The sequence below is a fragment of the Euleptes europaea genome, chromosome 8 (genome assembly GCF_029931775.1).
Source record: "Euleptes europaea isolate rEulEur1 chromosome 8, rEulEur1.hap1, whole genome shotgun sequence".
Taxonomy (NCBI): domain Eukaryota; kingdom Metazoa; phylum Chordata; class Lepidosauria; order Squamata; family Sphaerodactylidae; genus Euleptes; species Euleptes europaea.
In genome coordinates this window covers 69,198,524-69,217,719 of record NC_079319.1, presented here as the reverse complement: position 1 = coordinate 69,217,719, position 19,196 = coordinate 69,198,524, and the positions used below count along the sequence as shown (strand labels likewise).

Here is a 19,196-nt window from a genome sequence, read left to right as displayed (position 1 = left end):
CCTTTCTGGCTTCTATGCGTCATTCCTACTTTAGTCAAAAGTTGTTGGCTGCCTTCAGGTGTTTTGTCAAGCTACTTTACACCTGTATGTGTGTGAGCGTGGCTTGTTGCTGGGCTTCCTTGCACACTCATTGAGTAAGATGGAGGAAAATCCTGGCTTAAAACTAGCTCTATACATTGTTAGCTGCTTCCCCCCCAACCAGGATTGTAAACCAGTGTTTAATCCAGTTTTAGAATCCTGTTGGAGGAGGGGGACCACTTCCAGTTAAGTTGTATGGCTGAATTTATACACCACAAGTAAAAGGGGTTAGGTTTAAAATATGGTTCCTTCACCATGCTTCCTGTAAAAAGAGAGGAGGAAGATGCATGTTGAATAGCAAGCTAGGTGTGAGTACATATGGGCTTATTGTCCCCGACGTAATACCTGAATGCAGCCTACATGTCACACAGCGTAGCCTTTATCCATGCTTGTATTGTTCTGTCATTATTTCTGAAGGTTTTGTAATAGTGTGGTATAAGTAGCATCATCTTTGCACATGAATCCAAGAGGTGAAGCAGTCTGCCATAGCAGAATTAAAGTATCTGGTGGCAACAGAAAACAAACATTTGGGGGGGGGGCATTAAACTTTAGCCACAATAAATCCTATTAAGAAGCTGGAAGACTTTGTGGTTTTTCTTCATAACTAGTATTAATAACACTTGACATGTGATAGATGGATGTGGTGATAAAAGAAAGATGCAGCACTCACTCATAACCAAGAGTAGGATGAGGGATTATATTATCTTTTCAGATACCTGCTGAAAGTCCATAAGAGTACTCACCAGAGATTGGTTACTCTTTAAACACCTTTTCTAAGCAATTTTTTACATGGTGGCTTTGGGCAGCTGTAACAACTGTGTAGTATTCATTTGTATAGTTACTCTGTCAGACCCTCCTGTATCCCAAAATGATATGAAATATGAACTCTAGGAACACTTGGCCTGGTCTTTAAGACAAACATTAGATGAGGGGTTCCTGAACTTGTCATGAGTTAAGCAGGAAAGGGGTTTGGGCTTTGAAAAATAAACAGCACTGTTCAAGAAAAAGAGTATATTATTGATTATATGTATTATTAATATTTATTTAATGAACATATATTGTGTTAACATCACCCACAACAGAAAGGAATTCTAAGTCCATAAAGCTTCTTGCCCGACAGGCAGTATCCCTAGCTTTGACCCTAGCAAGATGTATTTATTTATGTTAAATAAAATACAAATGGAATGCAATCTTGCCTTGATTTTTGTTAAGAAATATCCAGATTATGAATTCTTGCATGCATCTATCCTTTTACAGGCCTCACACAAGTTTTGAAAATGTCGTATATGCTTCCTCATTTACACAATGGCTGGCAAGTAGACCAGGCCATTCTTTCAGAAGAAGACCGTGTGGTGGTCATTCGCTTTGGGCACGACTGGGATCCTACTTGTATGAAAATGGATGAAGTTTTATATAGTATTGCTGAAAAGGTACATTGTTCTATTGTATTGATGGATACACTGTTTTAATGTTGGTTAAATCATGTACATTCACATAATGTTCTAAACCAGAGGTGGGGAACCTCCGGCCCGCAGGCCATATACGGCCCTCAACATCATTGGCAGTGGCCCATGGACTCTCCCGCAGAAGCCGCCGCTGGAGCATGTGCAGATGGCCGGGCGAGTGGGGAACAGAAGCCAAGCGCCCGCACTTGGCATGGCCGGCGGCTTTTCCGGAGCCCTCTGGGCCTGTTGCGAGCGGAGGGGCGTGGCTGGAGGGTGGGTGGATGCGAAGGAGGCTCTGCCCCACCCCACTCGCCTCTCACAAGCCTGAAACCGTGCCCTGCCACCACACACCCCCTCACAAGTAGGTAGGAAGGAGCCCCCCCTTGGGGCTGGCCGGCCAGTGGGAGATCCCCCCCTGGGCGGGGGGCTTAGGGGCCGTGCATGAATGGCCTCCCGTGCATGAATGGCCAGAGACAGAAAAGCCTTCCCGCTTTTTCAAACACACACACGGCCCCCCACCTCCTCCCCCCTCAGCAGAGAAGTGGGGTGTGTATGCACGCAGAACAGCCCGCAGCGCACAGGGCGCCGGGAGACCCTACCCTTCCCGTGGAGGCTCGCGTCCTGCCCCGCTGACAGCTGCCCCCTCCCAGCCTCTTTCTGTCTCCCTCTGTCCTTTTCTTTCCCTACTTTTCTTTCCCTCTCTCCCTCTCTCCCTCTCTCGCCTCCCTCGCCTCCCTCGCCTCCCTCGGGTGGAGGGGCGTGCGGTCCTATTCCACCTTTGAACTGCCCACAATCCACCCTCCAAACACCTTTCCATTTGTCTTGATATGTAGAGAGAAAACAGTAAGGAACTAGGGTTGCCAATCTCCAGGTACCAGCTGGAGATCTCCTGCTATTACAAGTGATCTCCAGCCAATAGAAATCAGTTCCCCTGGAGAAAATGGCCACTTTGGCAATTGGACTCTATGGCACTAAAGTCCCTCCCCAAACCCCGCCCTCCTCAGGCGCCACCCAAAAAACCTCCCACTCATGGCGAAGAAGAACTTGGCAACCCTAGCCTCTCCCACCACCCCCCGCGGGGAGATCTATGCCTGGTATGGCCTCCAAATGATGTTATAAATATGCAAATAGCCCTTGGCAGAAAAAAGGTTCCCCACCCCTGTTCTAAACCTAGCACACAAACATAAAGGTAGGTTTCACTTGTTAGTTATTCTGTTTATATTTATAAGAAGATGCTGCTGTGTTGTATACAAGAAACTTTTACTTAGGAGATTTTTGCGGTAAAGACTGGACAACATTTCAGACACAAGGTACTTCCTTTGTACCCCAAAGGCTTCCAGAAATACAAGTCAATTCAGTTTCAGCTTATTTGGCCATTAGCCACAGTGGTCTATGTTGAATAAATTATGCAATTTCTTAATGAAAAAATAATATATTGCTCTTGTGTATCTAAAGCGTGGGATTTAATCATGTTTGCATAGGTGTTTACCATAGCAGAAGCCGGAAAAGCTACATTGAACATACAGGCAAAAAGGAAATCTATAGTTTGTAGATTTCATTAGTATCCATGATTTAAATTAACCCTATACATTGAGATAAAATGCAATAAAACAAATAGTATAACAGCCTTGACTCTGATTCTGCTGACACAAAACCATGCTACACAGAACATTACTACCTTTCAATAGAAAAGTGGTAATTAACTGAAATCTGAGCATAGTTAAGGCTGGCCTCAAGAATAATGCATCCATTTTTCTGATCAAGTACTCCTCTAACTTGTGTTTGCATTTTTTTCTTGTGCCAGAATCAATCTGTGTTGTAGCTAGCTAGAACAGAGCTTATAAGCTTTCATAACAAATGAAACTGAATTTACCAGTAGAGGGTTATACTAGGAAGTATGTAAACCAAGACAAAATTCATGGTATGCTCTCCGTATCACATTGACATCTGATTGGTGGCTTCTGAGTTTTTGTAGTTATGTTTGCTTTTATTGACCCATTCTTTTGTTTTCTTTGGACTTTTTGTAAACTAGTGGTTTTCTAGCCTTCCATAACACCTTAACTTCTGTGAGTCCTTTCCTTGGATGACTTGCATTGTCGCAGAACATTCTGGGTGTGCAGCCATTTACCATGATAGGCCTCTTGTGCCTCATTTTGCTGTGTAAAACTGAAATAGCATCATGAGACACATTTAAAATTCCTGTGTGGCAGCACATTACATGGGAAAATTGGTAGTGGTTTTCAAGCTACTTCTGATATAAATGATCTGCTATTGTTGATCTCATTGAGGGTCCTCTAATACGTTTCCAAGGAACACAGTTTGACAGTAATTGAAAGGAGAGGATCCATTTGCAGGTGTAATACTAGTTTGGTCAGTAAAGAAAGGTGAGGCATTATTTTTAAAGGAGCTGATTTGCTAAACATAGGCTATTAGGTCAACTTGAAGAGCTTAATTCTTGTGCCTAGTTTGGCATGTGTATCCAGTAATAAATTGGAAGGTAGTACAGTATGGCTCAGTTCAGTCATGCTGGCATCAGATAGTATGCAAGTGACTTTCATTATGTATTCATTGGCTAGGTTCAGAGCACAGATATACAAGCATGCCATAGGGGCTTGGTAATATAACCAGGGAAAGACTGTGGTGCTGATATTGTCATTAAGTGAAGGAGGTATTTCCTACCCATTATTAGTTATCAGTAAAGCCACGGCACAAATAAAATGCAGATAGGGGCTGCTTCCTAAGGCTCCTTTTCATTCCTGATAGTCACATGTTCGTGTAGAGGGGGAGAGCCATTTTCACTCATTCCCCTTTCTCACTGCAGCCTTCCCACTTCAACCTCCATTAGGTTTCTGAGGGTCCACTGACGCACAGGGCACAACATGATTGCAGTAGTGGGGAGAGGGGAAATGACTTTCTATGCTGTGCAGCTCCACTTGGAAACTATTTCTGTGAGGTTCTTTTTAGCAACCTAGGAGTAACGTCAGAACATTTTATAAAATCCATAAAACAGAAAAATCAGTTAAAAACTTTGATTACCACAAGGTGTCAGAAAACAAAAATACAGTCCAAGATGTAAACAAGACAATCATTACACCAAAGCAGTGATGGAACTAAATATAATAATTAAACAGGCAGCACCACTAACTATGAAAAGCTTGGCAAATGGGATAGACATCTACTGTCCAAAGGACAATAAAGGCACCATGTACCAAGAGAAAGGATTCTGGCATACATACAGAGAAAAAGCCTGATCTTTGGTAGCCTCCTGTTTTACCTCCAAAAGCAAGGGCAAACCAAGAAGGGCATTTGCTGAACATTTCCAGAGCCAGGCCAGTTAATATGGGAGGTATTCCTTAAGATTGCATTGGTCCTAGGCCATGTAGAATTTCAAAACCAGTACTTCAAATTCTGCCTGGAAAAAAAAGGGAAGCCAGTGAGATATTTAAGTACAGATGAGAGATGCTTGCTGTGATGAATCTGGTTTGACAATCTGGCTGCTAACTGAAATGTTTAAATATTTCTAAACCAGTCCATGTCAGGACTTTACTAAGACATGGAAAACTGTGACAAGACCATCTCTTTAGAAATCACATGTTAAAGTCAATCTGAAATGGCTTCTGATGTTGCCTTCCTGAACTATACAAGAGAATTTGATTGGTCAGACTTTAAATACATTCGGGTAATACAATTGAATCATAAAACAATTAAGTCTTCTGACACTTCAAAAGACAACATTATCAATTTAAGATGTGGGGGGATATAAACATTGCTTTTGTAACTATTTCCTTGCCTGTGAAACGCAGGGCATTCTTGGAAATTCTGTTGTAGGTAGTTGGCAGACATATTGGAACATTAACAAGGGGAAAAAAGAGCAATATAACTTTGTATTTAAACATCTCCCTCTGCAGAAATAGCAGATTAAAGAGGGTGATCGTTCGTCATCCTCTTGCTTACGAGTCCAGTTGGGATATCGCTGCCATATAAAGAGTGAGTAAACAGTTCCCATTGTACCATACATTCATAGAAGAACATCATACAACTCTGTTATGCTGCTATTGGAGAGCATATAGTAGACCCTGAAGCATCAAAGTTGCCAATTTCCATACTGGTAATGTTTTCTCCATAGAAATTCCAGCATGTGCAGCTCTTTCTTCCACTGCAACTGGGGTTCTTTCTCTGATGTAGTATGTGTATTATGTAATGTGTTCTATCCTGTAATAGTTACAGTCACGGAACGTTCAGAGCAGGTATGACTGGATAAATTATTAATTGACGAAAACCCCATGATTTCAAAACAAGTGGCCAATTTTTGTGCTGGTATAATAAAAGCCCCGAGTAAGAAAAGGGCTGATGGAAAGGATAAGGAATTTTAATAAGTATAGTAATTCTGCTCCAAGTGTTACACTGCAGATAGCCTTTTATCTGTGCTTTATTTGTCTTGTTACCAATTTTTTAAATGTAAGGTTTGAGATTTTTGGAATTGTAGCATAGCAGTGCAATATGATATTTTCTGGTCTATGACTGCAATAAATTATTATTATTGTTTTGTAATGTGAAATTGGCATCCTTAGCTGTAAAGGTGACAAAGCTTGGAGCATGATTGACATTTTGTCCAGCTCAGCAAGAAATATTTGCCAATATGTGCAGCGAAAGGGAATTTAGGGTGTTTTTTTAATGTTGTACTGATTCACTTATATTCATATATTCTGCTAGTGAAGTGTGGGCCCATTTGAGGATACTTAAATCCAGAGATAGGAGTGGTGAATGGACAAGATAGATCTTCTGACAAATCTGAAAATGTGGAGTGCCTGTAGCTTTAATAAAAAGATGCCCTCAGTGGCTGTTGCTAGGCAACCACAACAGTTTGGCCTGCATTCCAGGCCTGGTTCTGTCAGTAAAAGGCAGGGGGGTAGAGCCTTTTCAGGGGCTGTTTTGGCCTTTGAGCGAGGACTCATTGGGGCCAGATGTGGTAGCAACCATCAGGCAACTTGATACCATTCGAGCTGCTTGACACCCAGGCCTGGCTGCTTTTTACTGTTCAGCAGCAGCACCCCACAAAAACCAGTGTGGTGTAGTGGTTAGAGTTTCAGACTGAGACCTCAAATCTCCCCTTCTGCGGTGGAACTCACTGGGTGACCTTGGGCCAGTTACACATTCTCAGCCTAACCTCTACCTTACAGGGCTGTTGTGAGGATAAAATGGAGGAGCAAAGAATGATATGAAGCTGCATTAGGTCCCCATTGTAGAGAAAAGCAGAATATAAATAAAATGGGGGACAGATAAATGGTAGCTTGGTAGGCAGGTGTAAAGGAGAGAGGGAAGCGGGGGAAAGTGAGAATATGAGAGATGCTAGAATGAGGGAAAGAGGAAAGAGGATTTTATATTTTAATAACATACTTTCTAATTATTGATACCACAAAACTTAATCCTAAACCTCATTTTTTGTCATTTTTTAAAAAGCTATAACAACTGTTGTAGTGTATAAATAAATGGGAGTAATGGTGATTGTCATCATAACTAAAAGCTAACATCTAAACCTCACCTAAATAAGCTTTGTACTTGTACAGAGAATCACCAAGAGGCACTTACAATAAATCACTTCTGAAAATACTAAGGAAGCACGATGAAATTTCTAGGCACCATCTCATACTGTCTTCTGGGATTTCTCAAGCCCTGTTTTAGTGTAATATTTGTCCAGTCATTTGTTTCTTGAGTAATTAGTCAAGCTAATACAAACATATGTTGCAATGTATTTTCTAAGAAATGTTTACATTCTGTGAATACCCACATTAAGACTGAACTTTTGAAACTGCAATAGTGAGAAGTTAATTGTACCAATAGACTTAATTCCACATCTTGCGCTTCTTCCTCTTCTCCATAAATGCGTCTATAGTCAGTGGATAGTTATAGGTTATTTTACAATATAAAGCAGTGTATTTTTGACAAATTACGTTCCAAAGTTGCACTGATCATTGTGGCTGTAATATGATCTATTGCATTGTACATATGGTCTAAGCCTGTGCAAAATTATGCCAGTTCAAGCAATCTAGTAGAAATATTTTGTAATTATGCTGTTTCAGAGTTGGGCAAAGCTGCATCATCATGCAGAAAAGGGTAGCGTTAAGAGATGGATGGCTTACCTAATTGGTTGCACCTGCCTGTAACAGGTTACTGAAGAAATTTAGCTGTTCAGTCTGAAGCCTTTAACAAGGGTGGCTAGGCATGATGTCAACATAGAGAAGGAAGGGGATCTAATTTGGTAGAACTGTGACATCTTGGGACTTAAGAAGGGTTACATGGGGTTGAAAACAAAGTGCTGATAACTATTGGAAAAAATAGAAATGACCTTTTATTTATTGCATTGCTTGAAATTGGCATACTGGATAAAGTTTCGTTTTCGATGTCATGATCTAGAATGAACCCTATGTTAACATATCACTCGCCTCTATTTGGAAGTTAAATCCTGTGTTCATATTTCTGTGTAAGCTTACAATGCTGACGATGAATACTTAGCATACTTTGCTCCAAATGTAGCATTTTTCTCAATAGGTGAAAAACTTTGCTGTTATCTACCTTGTGGATATCACAGAAGTACCAGACTTCAACAAGATGTATGAACTGTACGATCCCTGTACAGTCATGTTTTTCTTCAGGTATATTTTATTCCTACATTTCACTGTAACATACATGTTCTCCGTTGATAAACTATGCATACATTATCACACAGTAACATCTCTTTCATTCTACTATACTACATTCAGCTGTAATTAGTATGTGATTCTTTACTGATGCCAGCCATTCTGTTGAGAAGCTGCAATCTTTAAAACCAACTCTATGGGCCATTTGTGACACTACAAGTTGCATTGCGAGCTCAGGAGTTGATGGCATTTCTGCAGTTATGTATAAGTAAAGAAAATCAAGTGAGCCTGCAGAATTGAACTACAAGAGTTGGGCAACTGGACCCATTCAGTTGGCATAAGCTACAGCGGTGCTACAGCTGAAGCTTCTGTGGGAGGCAAAAACGGTTGGCAGCGCCTTACTTACCAGTATACCTCCGGCAAGTTTCTTGCTATCATTTTTGTGTTAGCATCTTTTGCTCCTGCGGGCCAAAAATAGTTACTTTTTGTACATTTTTTATTTGGGTGTGAAATTATATGGGAAAATATGAGAACTTTCTGAATGATATTTTAATTAGTAGCTGTATCTTTGGGGTAATCTTCATAATCTGAAACAAGAATGATTAATATAACCCCCCAAGACTGTAATTCTGATTTAACCTCTAATCTGAAGCTTTAACATCAGAGGTAACCTGCATAACTGTTATGTTCAGTCTGTACAAATGTGATTGAGGAGAGGGACATACACACAGATATTAGTTGCATAAAATACTTAATAGCTTCATAAAGAAATAGATCATGCATTGATGTATTTTCCCTCTTTTCTTTTCCTAAAGAAACAAACACATAATGATTGATTTAGGCACAGGCAACAACAACAAAATTAACTGGGCGATGGAAGACAAACAAGAGATGATTGACATCATAGAGACTGTTTATAGAGGTGCTCGTAAAGGTAGAGGTCTCGTTGTATCACCCAAAGACTACTCAACAAAATATAGATATTAATGCTTTGGAGCTTAATAAAATCAGTTTTTGTATATAATGTCTTTGCTTGTTTATGTCTTTTCATTGTGAATATACTTGAACTTACATAAATATTTTCATGGCACTTCAGAAATAAAGTACTGTGTTCACACTTTTCTGTGTAAAGGATTTTATATCTCCATTTTCTACCCAGAACATTACAGGTAATTTTGTTCACTGTAGATAAGCATGACGTGTGGTGAGCTGAGACAAACATGACAATAGAATATTTGGATAGAATTTTTTTAATAATATATCTGGTACTTGACATTGGCCCCATTTGTGGATACTTAAGTCCATGTATCAGAGAAAAGTGAGATCTTTCTAAAAACCTGTGAAAACACCCAGGTTTATGGAAAGATCCTAAAAGTTAGAAACTGTGTTAAATATGTGTCCTCCCACATGGCTAGTCCATAGCAAACCAACCCAGCGAGAAGAGATGGGGTAGTGGGAGTCCCTGACTAGAATGTAATGCAAGGGCCATGTTAAGACAGACCAGTCTGTGGTGTGTGTGGGGGAGAGATAAGTTAAAGACAAGGAAACACAAAGGACTGAGGGCAGGGAGGCAGAGTAGGAGATTGGAATACTTCTCGTCTTGCTGTCAGGAGATCTAGTATGGAAGCATTGATGAAGACTGGCAGATGACTGGGTAGACGCCATCTACAGAATTCGGAGGGCTCCAGGAAATATTCTTATAGTCCAATCCAAAGGAGAGTTACTCGAGACTAAGCCCATTGAAATGAATGGGCTTAGACTGGAGTAACTCTCCTCAGGATTGCATTGTTCTTAGTTGTCCTTGGAGTGAACGGGGAACTTCAGTTAGCTACATCTTAGAGTTCCTTTTGGCATTAGATCCTGATTGGTATATCATGATCAGGGTACCTCTTACAGTGACAATTTTAGCCTCTAATAGGCTGGTGCAGCTATTAAGGGGTGTTAAAATATGCTGAAAAGTGCACCTGGGTAGGTGTTGAGGAGGGTCAAGTTTTTGGAACAGTGGTTTCCCCAGCCTTGATATAAAAAATCCGAAGGCTGTATGCAGGCTCCCGCCCCATATCTCTGGTTCCAGTTAGGCTAAAGATTCAAATTGAAGTGCACTCATAGTTGCTGTAAGTGGGGGCCACCATTCTGTATAGGAGAGCATAGTACTGCATTCCCTTCGCTCTTCCATGGTGCCTCACTGCTGCTCTGCTGGGCATATTGCACGTTTGTGTTCCATTTTGCACAATCGGGTTACCCTGATTCAGTCTTCTTCCAGGTTCTCACATACAGTCTACTCTCAGCAGAACTGGTGCTATGTATGAAGCAGCCCGGGAAAAGAGCAGGTTACGGAATGATTCCAGGTGAGAAAGGTGCAGCGTGCATTGCAACCGCAGCATTCAATACACAAAACAGCACTGTACCTGAAACCAAAGCAATGTGGAGGGATGATACATTTACCCTAGACCAGGGGTGTAAAATATGCAGCCCGCGGGCCGGATCCGCCTCCCCTGGAGGGCTTTTATCCGGCTTGCGGAACCGAGGCACCTAGTCCCCCCTCCCCCAGCCTTTTCTGGGCTTCCAGGGCCTGTATGTGGCTGGGGAGGGAATGGGGACTGGTTGCGCCGGGCTGCTGGCGCAGCCGGGGGTGGGGAGGGAGGTTTTGCTGCGATCGCTGGAGGTGGGGAGGAAGGCTTAGCTGTGGTCATGCTGCGGGGCCACTGGTGTGGCCAGGTGTGTGTGGAGGCTTTTCTGTTTTCTTCCTCTCTTTGTGTCCCTCTTCTTTCTCTCCCTACCTCCCTTGTATTTATGTGCACATGGCCCAACCAAGTGACATTTATGTCGTATCTGGCCCTCCTAACAAATGAGTTCGACACCCTTGCCTTGGACTCCAGTGGAATCCACCCTGATCTTGGTGGGGACAGTGAGAAAGATTGCAGAATTAGTCTGTCAACTGTTCCTCGAGATGTTTAGTTGTCACACTGGCTTTAGTAAAACTTAATACCAAATCAATATGCTTAGGAGTGCTGAAAGAGCTTCGAATGCTTTGGTTCCTTCACATCATCATTCCTTGTAAAGTGCAATGTTCCATGGGTATGGCTTCACACACTATCTTAATATTTTATTTCTTTCTGCCCCTCTGAAAATCAGTACAAACTTTAGTAAGTTTTAAAGCAGTTGCTTTTTGAAAAAAGAACTGTTTGAGCAGCTTAAACTAGTTTTTGCAAATTAATATTAGAATTATGCAGGATAATGCTGCTGCAGTCATCTTGGTTGTGGGCTTCCCAGAGGCACCTGGTTGGCCACTGTGTGAACAGACTGCTGGACTTGATGGACCTTGGTCTGATTCAGCATGGCCTTATGTTCTTAAAAGTAGTAACAAATAAATACAGACTTGTGTTCATATGTATCTTATGCCTATGCAGTTATTTTTCTTCGGTCTTTTCCATTACCTGCCTTTTTTTTTTTTTTTAAGTAGAGGGTACATCTTTTGAAATGACACAAACCCCTTATTATGCTTTATTATATGTAATTAATGTAACTTTGTGGCAGGGAACAACCAACATTGTCTTAACCATTTGGGTGCTGTGGACTGAGTTCAGAACATACAACTAACTGAATACAGGGGCTATATTACCCAAGCCGCTAATCAACTATTGGGGAAAGCCTAGAAGAGTGCAGACTTCACTGTGTGTAAAGAACTTGTTTTGCATGCAGGTCCTAGGTTCAGTCCCTAACAGCTCCAGTTAAAAGGACTGGGTACCGAGTGATGTGAAAGACTGAAATCTCAGAAAGCTGTCAGTCAGAGTAGACAGCACTGAGCTTGATAAATTAGTGGTCTGATTTGGTATAAGGCAGCTTTATGTGATCAGTATGTTCATGGATACAATACTATAGAAATGGCAAAAGGATAAATATTGCAATTTTATTCATACTATAATTAAAGAGTCAGTTTTGAATTGAAACCTCATTTTAAGTCTTGTGCAAACTTGTTGGGTAAGAATTTTTCCTTAGTGCAAGAATAAACTCTAAACATCTCCATTGCCTTTTCTACTGCAGCTACTAATGTATAAGAAGGTAGCTTATTCATCCATCAGTGGTAGATTGTTTTTAAAAAATAAATTAGAATGCATTGAATTCTGTATAACTGTAGGCTCCATTTTCAGCCACCAAGTTTGAATAGTGAATGAATTTTTTTAACCATCTTGATGTCTTCAGTGCTGTGAAAAAACAAGAATAACGGAACTGAATTAATATTGGGAAAGAAAAACAAGTACTACTTCAGTACATAATTAGGTTTTCATAGTTTACACCCTAACATTTTCATTCAGTTGGAAGGTGGTGCAAATGGGAAAAAACAGAGTCACAGTTTGCTCTAGAAACATGAGTGGCAACCATTTTTTAGTCACTCAAATGCTAACTGATGTTTATATTCTCAAAGGGGGAGGAGCTTTGGGTGAAATTGAAACTTGTTTTGTGCCCATCGTGTATTTATTTTCTATTTATAGTCCGCTTTTCTCGCTGAGACTCAAGGTGGATTACACAGCTTAAGTCAGTATGATCAACAGGATGGGATCTCCAGTAAATAATGCAGCTAGGTTTGGATTGCAAAAATCTGAGAACAAGCAGAAACCCTTTGAAGGTGGCATTCCTGTGCACATTTAATGCACCCTCATTATACTTATTTGGACTGACTTCTATGTAAGCGTGCAAATAACTGTTACAAGTCTGGAAAGTGGTATGTATTGCAATTTTACCGCAAGTTCCTACTTCATGTCCTGAAGCATCTTTCCCTTCCTCTTTTTTCCCCCTTAGCGAGAAGAGTTCGGAGGAGCTTGCAAGCCCTGTCCTCAATTGGCTTTTATTCTGGTGCTCCTAATATTTTTATCTGAGGATACAGATAATTACTGTATTTACTGGAATACAATATATTTTTTAAAAAAACTTTTCAGCTGCTTATTAAAAGGAGGGGTTGTCTTAAATTTGGATACAAATGTTCTGCGCTTGCAGAGAGGCAAAAGGGGATGCAGCTTGGTTTCACGAGCCGGAAATGCTGTTGGTGCACTTTTTAAAAATGCTTTCCGGCTTGGCCAGGAAGTGTGGTGGGAGAAAGGCCAGCCTCCATTAGTTGGGGTTGGCGCTGGGAGCTGTCCATGTGATTGAGTTGGGGGGCGGGGGAGATATGCTCTTTGCTTAGTCAGAAAGAGTGGGAGGAGAGGAAACGCCAGCCTCTTTTTGTTTGTGCTTTCTGGCTCCGGAGCGTTGCTGGGGCAACAGAGCCTTCCAAAGCTTGGGGCAGCGGGCAGGAAAGATACAGGTTGACTAGATGACACGTTTGCCTGGCTAGCTCACTTCTTGGGGGGGTGGGGAGTCATAAGTTCAATGTAATCTGTTTTTGTGTATTGCCTTTTTTAAAAGGGAAATCATCTAATATTTGGGGTCATCTTCCTTTTGAGTAAATACAATAACATAATTTTACAGGGTAAGATTCTTACCGTTAGTTCTTCATTGGCATTTTCTATACCAGCTGGAGCCACTAGTCCATTAACGTGTTTCTCAAGATCATCTATACGCTCACCCATGTCTTCCAGTAAAAGGTTAAAGAGCATTAGTGTTCTGTGTCTTTACAAAATAAATGTTCGTAGTGATGTAAAAAGGGGATGAGGTCTGTTTCTTTCATCAGGTATGTTCTAATGCTCAGCATTTCATGAAACTGAAGATTTGGCAATTGTAAGTTGGATTTGTTGCTTGTTTCAAATGATTACTTAAAGTAGTATAAAACGGCTATTTAGTACACTCCCTTTGGAAGCATGCCATGTGTATGCTCTGAAAGAAGAGTGTTGGACAGAAGGTATGTTACCAAACTGCAATTATGTAATGTTGCAAAATCACATTTGAGACACCAATTTTCGGTACCCTATAATGCAATTATGTTTGTCTCTCAACTTCTCCAAGTACTTTTCAGCATCGCTTCAATTATACAGGGGGCAGCATACAAACTATTTTACGGTTTGGTCCTACTTAAGTAAACAATGTTCTCAACAATTATGTATCACTTTGATATAGCTGTGGCTGTAATATGGTGACATTTAGTCACTTGAGATAGCTTGACCATCCAGATTGAAGATGTCTAAGAAAAAATCCTCAGGCTTCGACAATCTGCATAAAGCTAAACATTAAAATCAGAGGGATTTGCTTCCCAGTGCTGAAGTTCCATATTGTTAGGATAGAAGCTTAGACGTAATAGTTCAGAAAAATCAGATTATATGGCAATTAGTATAAGAACTGGGGAGGAAAATAACGCATCTGGTTTCATGTGCCCCGTTCCTTAGTTATAAATGAAAAGCAGAAGAAGTGCAAAGAAAAAGTAGCAACGATAACTCAAGCACTTCAATCACTTGAGGTGCATTGTGGGTTTTGCTGCATCATACTAGTGCTGACTGTGACCTAACAGTAGGCACTCTATAAGAGTACCAAGCTTTATGGGTCAAGCAAGGAAGTAGGCGATGGATGAGGTTTCACTAGGCTTGAGGGTTCCCCCCCCCTTTATTTAATTTGGGGTGTTAATAAATTAAACACAGAACAAACAGTATGCTTTAATGAAGTCCTACCCAAGCCTTTTCATTAAGAAAATCCGAACTGGGAATTTTGTTTAGGATTTAACTGTCTTTAAAAAAAAAAAAAAATCCAAAAAAAAGAGAGAAAAGGATGAACATAAAAAAGGATGAGAGGAATGGGGGTTACATTGATCTTCTCTACTGTTCCGTTATTTCGACAAAAGTATGCATGTCTACCCTGGTTGTGGATATCCCTTGTATCCCAATACATTCTAAAGTATACTATATTTATTGTCTGTTTCTATATTTGTATTAAACTTGAACAATACATATTAATAACAGTTTTGCTATCCTCCATATCAAACTCCTCATAACTTATATTGTTCTAACATAAACCTGCCAGTCTTCATGATACCTTCTCACTGCACTATTAGTACAATCCTGAACAGTTAACAGCCTTCTAAATCCATTGATTGCACTATAAGTTGCATTGTTCCCTGCTTCCATGGGTAGACTGTTCAGGAACCTTGCTTCTGAATACAATTTAGAACAGACTACCCTTGCATACTTTATTAATGTTTGTTTTTAACTTTATCATGACTTGGCATAAACGAAGCGTGTATAAGATCTTTTAGAAGTGATACTTTTTACGATTTGGCAATTATTAATCAAATAGGTTCTTTACAAGTAGCTTAAGTGTAATTAAAATTGCAGGATGTGCACTGTTCATTTAGTTGCATAGAGATAATGGAAAAGGATATTTCGTAGAGCTAATTTGTCAGCCAACGCCTGAAAGTTTTCATGTACCTGTTGTAGTAGATTTTCTGCCTAGAAAATATGAAAGATTATTAGCAAACAATATCTTTATGGTACAGGAAAAACTCCATCTAATTGTTGCATTAATAAAATGACATAAAGAAGTGCATATACTTTGTTTCATTGCACTGGAACAGATTGTGAAAATGATTGGTACACAAGAAACTATTTTTGATTGACATGCCAGCTATAATTATTAGTGCATGATTTCAAGATGATCATAAAACTCAAGGATGACCAAATTACCTCTGTAACACCCCCAGCACATGCAGGAGATGAAAATTTATAAGTATTATTCATTGTTACCACATAAAATTAATTGCCTACTAGAAATTTAGAACACTGAAATAGAATTATTTAAAATATTTACAAGGGCCATGCTCAAATTTCCAAGGAATTTTGTTATTATGCACAAATTTAAGACTTTCATACAATATCACTAACATAAGTTTAATTCTGGTGTTATGATAACTAGAATTCATATGAAAACAGCTATGGCAATTAAAAAGATCTCGTAGGCATGTGCAATTATTTGTGATCTATTCACAACCCTTAAAATAGAAATGAACCGATTATTAGGCTATACTAATGAAATACCATTGGAGATTATTAAATGTGAAATATTTTAGAACATGTTGCTCCTATGTGACCCTCTAAGCTTTCTAGCTATTCACTGTAAGAAGACTTAATAGGAGTTAGAAGTAGACTGCCTTATTTAATTAGTATCCAGTGAGATTGGTTTTGTGAATGATACAAAAGCTGAAGATGGCAAAACAGCTAGCATCCTCTTATATTGTAATGAAATATTTCTGAGGGCCAATTTGTTAAGAGGAAGCGGGGGGAATCCTTTTAAAGGAAGCCTTTTGTCCCCTCATGGAGAGATCTGTATCCTTAAGTGCCTCCTGAAAGGCACACATTCAGTTCATCACGTCCCACTGCTCCAGTTCCCAGCTCCGCTTTTTGCCCGGTGGGACTTGCTAAAGGTTCAGCACCTGCCAAGCAAACACAAATGTCACCTCGCCGCCTTTTCCCCATCATAAGAACATAAGAAAGGCCATTCTGGATCAGACCATTCTGGATCAGACCAAAGTACATGGAGTCCAGCAGTCTGTTCACACAGTGGCCAAACCAGGTGCCTCTGGGAAGCCCACAAACAAGACAACTGCAACAGCATTATCCTGCCTGTGTTCCACAGCACCTGATATAATACTAAATAAACTGAATTACAGTTGATATTCAAACTAAAGTCAATGCATTTACCTGGGCTGAATAAAGACCTTGCATTCATGGCCCATTACCAATGCTGATTTCTCCACACCCATCTCTCCCCTGGACATCACAGACTCTTCTGCATATCACACCTAATCCCATCAAGCCTGCTATTCACATTTACATACTGTTCCTCTACTTAAAGACCGATGGATTCACATTCTAGCTGTATCTGAAGAAGTGAGCTGTGGCTCACGAAAGCTCATACCCTACCAGAAAATATTTTTGTTAGTCTTTAAGGTGCTACTGGACTCTTGCCCTTTTTGACTACTGATATAATAGGCAGGCTCCCCTGATCCTGGAGAGAACAAGCATGCATCATGACTAGTATTCATTTTGACTAGTATCCAGGAATACCCCTCTCTTCCATGAACGTGTCCGCTCCCCTCTTAAAGCCTTCCAAGCTGGCAGCCATCACCACATCCTGGGGCAGGGAGTTCCACAGCCTAACTGCACGCTGTGTGAATTATCCATTTCGAACCTCTCATCCTTTTGTGCTCCTCTTTCCCTCGAAGAAAGCAATTCGAAACACGCCGCCTCCTAATCCCCGCCCAGTAATGGGCGATTACTAGATCACTGTAGCGCAATGACTTTACAACAATCTAATGCCACCCTCTAAATCACTGGTTCCCAACCAGGGGTCCGTGGACCCCCAGGGGTCCGCGAGAACCAAATTAAGGTCTGCGAAACAAAATTATAAACCCATAATAAATTAATATTTTCAATTAAAAGTTCTCTATTATAAAAATATATATTCAAATATTATTCAAAGTTTAATGTTTAACTAACAGTTACGATTAAAGTTTATTTTCAAATTCTCTGAATTTTTATTTTGAACCTTGGGGTCCCTGCACCCAACAAAAAAGTCCTAGTGGTCCCGGGTCAAAAAAAGGTTGGGAACCACTGGTCTAAATGGTTCTCTAGCTCTTTGTGCAGCAAGAATATAAAGGCTTATGGCTCTGCAGCCCAAAAAAGGGCTACAGACTTATCCTTTCGTAATGGAAGCTGGTGACTCAGAGGAGCCAGCAGATCAGGGGTCCCACCAGCGGAACTGCTTTGTGAATCGCCCCCCCCCCCGTGATACAGGCCACGCTCCCCCAGACAAGGCACAAACCCAGGCCATGCCGCGGGGGCCCCGCCGCCCTCCCCGAACTCACAAACCGGGAGAGCTCCCTGGCGCTTTGGGGGTCGCTCTCCGCCATCTCCCCCCCTTCTCCTCCTCCTCCTGCTGCTGCTCCTCCTCCGCCCGGCCGCCGCGTCCCCGGCTCTCCCGCTTCGTCCTCCGCCAACCGGCGCCGCTCCAAACGGCGTCCCCGGCTTCCGGGCCGCCTTGCAAGGGCGGGAAGCGAGGGAGGCCCCGCCTAGAGAGGCGAGAGGGACGTCGCAGGGCGGACTTCCGGCCTCGGGGCGGGAGGGGGGAGCGGGGGACGCCTCCTTCCGCTCCGGCGGCCGAGGGGGCGAGGCTCTCCGCCGACTGGCCCGGGGATCCTGACGGACGGCTCGGCTCTGAGCGGCCAAACCCCTGGGTCGTTTCGTTGGGTCTTAGATAGCGAGATTCGTGACATGTCAGGCAGCCGAGGGTTAATGAGCAAAGTAATCTACATTTTACTGCCTTGGTATAGCCTTTGTTTGAAAGAGAAGCATGTATGCCATTAAAGGATAATGAATGAATGAATGAATGAATGAATGAGAAGCCGCTGACTTTTTAGTTACCAACCCGAAATGATGGAAGAGCACGTTCTCCCTGTGAGAATGGCTACTCGTGAGTAAGCGTAGTAACTGCTAGAGGAGTCTAGCAAGCCTAGGGAACTTCGCTGTGTAGGAAGTTTATTGTTTATTGTTTAACCCATGTACCCTACCCTTGAGGTTAGTTAGTAAAGAATTTATTTGATTAAGAAAACGACTCTGTGGTGTTTTTTGTGTGTGACTAACCCTTATTTTTAATAAGCCAAAAAAAAAAAAAAAACCAAGATCCATCACTCTAAATGGTAGCAGATTAATTAAGTGAGTTACAGAATCTAAAACATTTCAGCACGGGAGGTTTTGCCCTGGGTTTGCGTTTCTCTCGGTGCGCGTTTCGCCCGTCCAAATCCTCCAAACGCTGCGTGGGGGCTTATTGTTGAGTTTTGAGCCCCGTGGCGCAGAATGGTCAGCTGGGTACCCAGAGTTGGGTGAAAGGAAAACATATAAGTCTATGTATAAATACTGAAAGTATAATTTATTAGGGGCGCTATATAAAAGTTAAAATCATTTAGTAAAGACTGCTTTACTAGGTTGATACCTGCACACATAGTATTTGAGAGACTTATACTAACCAGTATTACAACAAGAACCAGATGTTTGAGTAATTGAGAATAGAATTTACAACATATACACATGCCTGGTTGGGTTTGAACTGTTTGTATTTG

The 19,196-nt window shown here is 41.2% G+C and overlaps 2 protein-coding genes across 3 annotated transcripts; one reads left to right on the top strand and one right to left on the bottom strand.

The window, feature by feature from the left end:
• Positions 1–1,332: 1,332 nt before the first annotated feature.
• On the top strand, positions 1,333–9,185 carry TXNL4A (thioredoxin like 4A). Of its 2 annotated transcripts, XM_056854335.1 has the most exons (4): positions 1,370–1,508; positions 5,432–5,510; positions 8,073–8,176; positions 8,977–9,185. In XM_056854335.1, exons 3-4 carry the CDS (start codon positions 8,133–8,135, stop codon positions 9,146–9,148), a joined length of 216 nt encoding a protein of 71 aa, XP_056710313.1. In that variant the 5' UTR covers positions 1,370–1,508; positions 5,432–5,510; positions 8,073–8,132; the 3' UTR covers positions 9,149–9,185. The 2 variants fall into 2 exon arrangements, with proteins under 2 accessions (XP_056710312.1, XP_056710313.1); XM_056854334.1 differs by lacking the exon at positions 5,432–5,510 and having other exon boundaries at positions 1,333–1,508.
• Positions 9,186–12,360: 3,175 nt separating this feature from the next.
• HSBP1L1 (heat shock factor binding protein 1 like 1) lies at positions 12,361–17,990 on the bottom strand. The gene is made up of 4 exons (XM_056854954.1): positions 17,946–17,990; positions 15,465–15,531; positions 13,642–13,736; positions 12,361–12,366 (listed from the first exon to the last, which is right to left on the bottom strand). The coding sequence occupies exons 1-4, from the start codon at positions 17,988–17,990 to the stop codon at positions 12,361–12,363; spliced, it is 213 nt and encodes a 70-aa protein (XP_056710932.1).
• Between the last annotated feature and the right edge of the window lie 1,206 nt (positions 17,991–19,196).